This window comes from Triticum urartu, chromosome 5A (genome assembly GCF_056163025.1).
Source record: "Triticum urartu cultivar PI428250 chromosome 5A, HENAU_Tu73, whole genome shotgun sequence".
Classification (NCBI taxonomy): Eukaryota; Viridiplantae; Streptophyta; class Magnoliopsida; order Poales; family Poaceae; genus Triticum; species Triticum urartu.
The window spans coordinates 376,782,476-376,788,350 of NC_141877.1; the positions used below are offsets into that span (position 1 = coordinate 376,782,476).

Consider the following 5,875-nt stretch of genomic DNA (forward strand, 5'->3'; position numbering starts at 1 on the left):
GTGTGGTGCTCTTGATGACGTTGTAGAGATCATGGCACGTTCAGAATGAAATTACGCATGATAAGGATCCACCCCCAACTGAAACCTCCCGCCGTTTTTCCATGGCTATGTTACTTCTCTTTTGTGTATCCAACAACATCAAAAGGACGATTTCTCGAAAGAAAAAATGGTGATTCAAGATCCTGCTTGCCATGCTGCTGCTCCCATCACTTCTAGGCAGGGAAAATGACATGAGATGGTACATCCGCAGGAGCACTCAGAGATGGACACGTGGCAAGGATGGATAAGAGGCGGGTGCATGTCATCAACTACATGGTGATAATTGAAGCTCAGATGGCGCCGGTAGGCGGTGATTCACCAAGCAAGGGTGTTGGCATAGGGACACGATCATAGGAGAGTTGGTCATGTGTGGTTGCTTGGCTTTCGGTGTTAATTGAGAAGTAGGACATAATGGTGATATTCCCCTTTTCTGGGAGGGAAATACCATATTTCCTTTAATAGGTAGCATCTTCGGTTGCTCTTCCCTTAGAGAAAATCAAGATATCACAAAATGGTTATTTTTCAACATTTATTTTTTTCGCAAGCGCTCATACATACACGCATATATTCATCCCTATGAACGCGCACACACACATTCTACCCGTATGAGCACCTGCGAGAGACTGAGCCGGCATGTAAACTCAGGAATAATGCGAACACCATGACTTACCCTGGTGGGCTGGGGATATCACTGTCCCTCTAACCATCCAAATACAGGTTGGTTCGCATTTCCACATTTATAATTATGTGTTTTGTACTACTGGTGAATTTTTATAATAGATCCAAATCATTTTCGTAAAAGAAAAACAGTTATTACAACAGATAAACTGAAAGAATGATACTACCATTCCAAAACTTGGCGGAAAAAAAAAACGCTCAAACATCACGGACGGGCCGGTTCAAACCGCTCTGCATGCCCCCAGATTTCGTGCATGGATGCATGGGTCGAGAGTCCAGACGTGCCTCGGCAGCCTAGCCTCGCACATCTCTCCGAACACACCGCGACGATTCTTCCTGCAGTTGTGCCCCCACAGCCTTTTCGGCCCCGCATGTCAGTGGAAAGTGGAAACTGACGTCAGAGAAGCTGCCGTGGAACGCGCGGCGCTGTCCCTTCTGCAGCCAGTCTACGGTTGACTTCTGCCCTCGATCCTTAGGATCAAGCGGCGGAGGAGCGTACTGCATAAATACAAGCCGGAGATAGCACTCCAGTCCAGTTCCAGTGCTAGCTCTACCGTTTCTCTTCGGCTCGATCACCCATGGACGCGGTGCGAGGAAGCGGTGCGACGCCGGCGGACCAGACAGTCCAGACGACAGTCACAGCGGCCGCCGCGCTGCTCAACGCGCTTGCCAGGGAGTTCGTGCCCATGGGCGCCGCCGCCGACGTGCTGAACCCGCTCGCCAAGGAGTCTTTGCCCGTGGGCGCTGCCGCCACGCTTAACCTGCTCGCCAGGGAGTTCGTGCCGTGGTGGCGCGTTGGGGGCGGATCAACGAGGGGGCTCTCCGCGGACGCGCCGGAGTTCGTCGTGACGCAGGGGCTCTACTTGCAGGATCCCACGGTGGTCGGCTACCCTACGCGCGGCACCGGCGTCTACATCGGCAATGCCGTCCCAACGAGGACCTGGAGAAGATCAGTAAGCTAAAGAGACAAAGTGCTAGCTACATATCTGATATCTATATCCTACAGGCGTTTTCAATTTTACTTTTGTCCCTTCCTGCGGCACTTCTTTTTTCGTCCTCGATTTCCATTCTTGGTTTCATTCTGGAGTTTTCTTGTTGGGGTTTTAAGCTTTCCTTTCTGAATCAAGTGGTTTATTGGATCTTAGCTTCTTCTGATTGGAAAGATCATAGTTGATGCGTTCAAGACCTTGATGATAATTTTCTTAATTTTCTATTATTAATTGTGCTCGAGTCTGACCTATAGCTTGTTTCTTCCATGTTCTAGCCCCGGTCATATGTTTGCCTTTTTTCTGGCAGATCCAAAGCAGATCAATTCTTTTTCTCTTTGAGATATATTGTGTATGTATTAGCCACTTCAAACATCTCTCTCTCTTTTGGATTTATGAAACGTTTCGGGTCATTTCAATTATGCGCATAGTTCAGCATTGGCTACAATTTTATTTTCTGAGCCGTCCTAATTATACTGTTGTTCAAATTTGACGGTGTTATCATTACTTGTTTGGAAATTTGATGGACTACACGTTTTTACAGAGGGTTAGCAACTACTCGCAACAGGGAAGGGCCAGGTATTCTTACCGGGTTCAAAGGATCCACGACAAAGAATTTGTGAGAAGAACAATTTATGTTGCCGATATTGATCACACTGTAAGTAATAATGCTATTTCCATGTGCAATAAATGCGATATTTTTGTGTAACTTGCAAATCTGAAGTAATGTATCACTTTTGGATGTGACATTTGTTTGTTTCAGGTCACCGAAGAAATGTTGGCTGGGCTCTTTGGGATATGCGGAGTCGTATGTCTAATTCCCACCCCTTCTAAACATGATAAAAATATGCAATGTAGATTACTAATTTTTTTTGCGAGAATGTAGATTACTATATTTATAACGTAGTTTTTCTTTTTGAGAATACAAGATCATGTGGATTATGCTCTCCATCGCTCAGTTCACATGCTTGACTTTCTCAGCAAAAAGTTCACATGCTTGACAGATTGTTGGCTAATACTCCCTCCGTTCCAAAATAGATGACTCAAACCTATTTTGGAACGGAGGGACTATATTGCAGTTATTTGCATGTTTATGTATTATATATATCTTAGAAAAAAAACAGAGATCAAATCTTAGTTCAGTTTAGCAATTTAATTGCTGTAGCATATTTCTCTATGTCAACATTGTTGTAAATCATATATGGAACTCATACCCTGTAGCTAGCTAGCTATATCTAGGCTTATATTGTGGACGAGTTTGTGTGAAGGTGTACGGGAAGGATGCCTTGATTTTGTAGTGTATGCATGTGCGAGCTGAAATAGATGGGTGAACTCAACATGGCTAATTATGATTCATAGAAGAATTTTAAATTCGATGTTTGGATTGCTTTGGGGGGGGGGGGGGGGGGGGTATGAGAATGTACTCGTGCATGGGACATGGCTATTTAGCATAATAGTTTTTCACTCTATCGACATTTCATCTAATTAGCATGTTTAACGCCATAATCTAATTGTTTTCATCAAACTAACGGACTTTTTCACTTGATCAATTGGTTGTGGTGAGGTAATGTGTTGAGCATATTTTGGTGATGTTCTTCCTATTTTCATGCAGTTATGTGATTAACATAAATAGTTTAATAATTTCTAGTTTCCTTCTCCACCACACAGGAAAATAAATGTAAGTGCTATGTACCATTACATAAACAATGTGACTAAAACATTGTTTACTCTTCTCAATAGGTTGTAGATTGTCGTCTTAGTGGAGACCCCACTTCTGGTTTTCGCTTTGCGTTCATAGAGTTTCAGCATCAAGGTTAGTCACCATATCACATGCTCAAATATTGATGTTCCTCAGAAATCACTATAGAATGCAGTTCGTAAATAAGACCTAATGCCAACCTTTACACATTTTCAGAGGATGCGGCTATTGCGCTACATCTTGATGGGATCATTATAGGACTTCACCCTCTGAAGGTAGCACCATCTAGGAATGCAATCGCGCCTATCAAGCATTCGTTTCTTCCTCAGGTATCTACAACATAAACATCCTTTAATGTTAAGTGATTCTTAGATGGCAATACCTCATGCAAAAAAAAAATTGTTCAATATTATTGCAGTCTGAAGATGAAAAGGAGAGGTCTTTAAGGACAGTATATTGCACTAATATTGAACATATGGTATGTATAGCCTAAGGATTCGTTTGCACATGTTGTGTATTAGTATTAATACTGAGTAGGGCATTTTGGAGACCGAGCTCCATGGAGCTCTTTATTTTGAAAATTTTAAAATTCACAAATTTTGGTTTTAAAAATTCTGAAAAAAATTAGACATGTATGCAAGGATGTAAAGTGTATGTGTGAAATTTTTTAGGATGAAATACCTTGAATTGCGAGCTGCACACAAAAAAAACCAAATCATGGACTTTAAAGATGAACAGTACATATGCTAAAAAGCCTCAGATATATCTTTTTTGTGTAGCTCATATTTTATTGTATTTCGAACTTCAAATTTGCACACGTGTACATAATGTATCTAGGTATATGTGTATTTATTTTCAGAATTTTTTGAAACTGAAAAGTTTGAATTTTGAAGTTTTCAAATAAAGGCCTCCATGGAGCTCGGTCTCCGTTTGGCATTTTTGATTAATACTTCACTTTTAAATTTTACATATAGGTCACTGCCGCGGAGTTAAAGGACTTCTTCGAGAGACATTTTGGCTCGGTTAGCAAATTCAACAAAAAACATCATATATAATTGTATTCATTTTTTTAAAAAATTGCAAAAGAAAAACAAGTATAATACATGTGTATCCTTGTTTCAATTGATTATAGGTTTCTCATGTGAGGCTTTTGGGTCATAACAACCATGCCACTCATATAGCTTTTATTGAGTTTGTGGAGGTGATAATCTCAATCCATTATATCTTCTATTGTGTTATATATTTTACTTGGCTATAATTATATGTGTATCCATCCTCATACTTATCATGTGGACATCGTACTTGTAGGTGTGTGACCCACTCTATTTTCATGTACATATATCTTATGTTGATAAATCTACGGGCTACCTAATGTTCATGCTCTTGTATTATTTTTCTAATGTTGATAATCACAAAAATAAACTGAAAAGAAAGTTGTGACCTAAAATCTCTAGCTATTATGTCATTCTTTACAAGATATCTAATAACTATAATGTGTTTCTCAAGAGATTTTTTCCATTTTATGTTCACCACCAGAATGTTTATTTTTCATGTTGGGATTTTACTGATACGAAGACTAAATCTCTAAAAACATACTTTCATCTATGTGCATTACAGGTTAGTGGCGCCATTATTGCTTTGAGCTCCAGTGGCATATACATGAGAGGCCTTGCTATCAGGTTAGATAACCCGCCCCTAATTCACAATTTTTTGCACGTTGACAAGGCCAAATAATTTTTACTTGTATATTTAACAGGGTGGTCCCTTCAAAGACACCAATCAGGACAACCTTCAATGATAATCCGCACCTTGATCACTAGCGTTGATAACTAACTGTTGCCTCTCTGTCAGTTATGCCTTAGAGAATGAACTGTTTTATCTAGAGGCCAACTCGTCCACTACTAGTTTAGGCAATTGATGCATGTGAATTCTAGTTCAATACTATGTTGTCGATATTAAAGAATAAAACAGAAACCGGTATGGTTCCTATGAAATGTTTCACTGAATTTCTAATGCGGTGAAAAGACATAGCACATGATGCAAAATGACCTAAATAGAAGAAAACGAAGTTCACTCACAACATAAAACACAAGCTATCTCAAAGAGATCAACCATCAAAAACGCAAAACTTTATATTAATTTTGTAGCAAGAACACTATTGTTGAACATCTTTACCATTTGACATGAAAGCCCCGATCCCGACTTGATATTATCCACCATCGTTGTTGAATGATGCGGAATCAAAAAGGGAACTTCAACCCTACCCCCCCCTCCCCACAAGGTGTGGGGAAGAGCTCATGGGATGTCACACTTATTGTTCACACTTGATTGTTGTTCTTTATGGCAGACACAGCCTAGATAAATGAGGTTGGAAACATAATCAGTATATCTTAGAGTCGAGCCGGCCAGCTTATCAATCCGTTCAAGTGTAGCATCATGTTTGGGGAGGCCTGTTTGGAGCACAACAAGGAGA

The 5,875-nt window shown here is 40.4% G+C and overlaps 1 protein-coding gene across 1 annotated transcript; it reads left to right on the forward strand.

Annotated features, from left to right (window-relative positions):
• Positions 1-1,271: 1,271 nt before the first annotated feature.
• LOC147971450 (polyadenylate-binding protein-interacting protein 8-like) lies at positions 1,272-5,368 on the forward strand. The gene is made up of 10 exons (XM_087522779.1): positions 1,272-1,670; positions 2,248-2,361; positions 2,467-2,511; positions 3,444-3,516; positions 3,619-3,731; positions 3,821-3,880; positions 4,377-4,424; positions 4,535-4,603; positions 5,020-5,081; positions 5,159-5,368. Exons 1-10 carry the CDS (start codon positions 1,296-1,298, stop codon positions 5,220-5,222), a joined length of 1,023 nt encoding a protein of 340 aa, XP_087378905.1. The 5' UTR covers positions 1,272-1,295; the 3' UTR covers positions 5,223-5,368.
• The last annotated feature ends 507 nt before the right edge of the window (positions 5,369-5,875 follow it).

Excerpts from the sequence above, each read along its gene's own strand:
- LOC147971450 (XM_087522779.1), top strand. The coding sequence starts at position 1,296 with ATGGACGCGGTGCGAGGAAGCGGTGCGACGCCGGCGGACCAGACAGTC. Across the intron at positions 2,362-2,466 it reads TTGCCGATATTGATCACACT|GTCACCGAAGAAATGTTGGC; the intron begins GTAAGTAATAAT and ends TGTTTGTTTCAG. Across the intron at positions 3,881-4,376 it reads GCACTAATATTGAACATATG|GTCACTGCCGCGGAGTTAAA; the intron begins GTATGTATAGCC and ends TTTTACATATAG.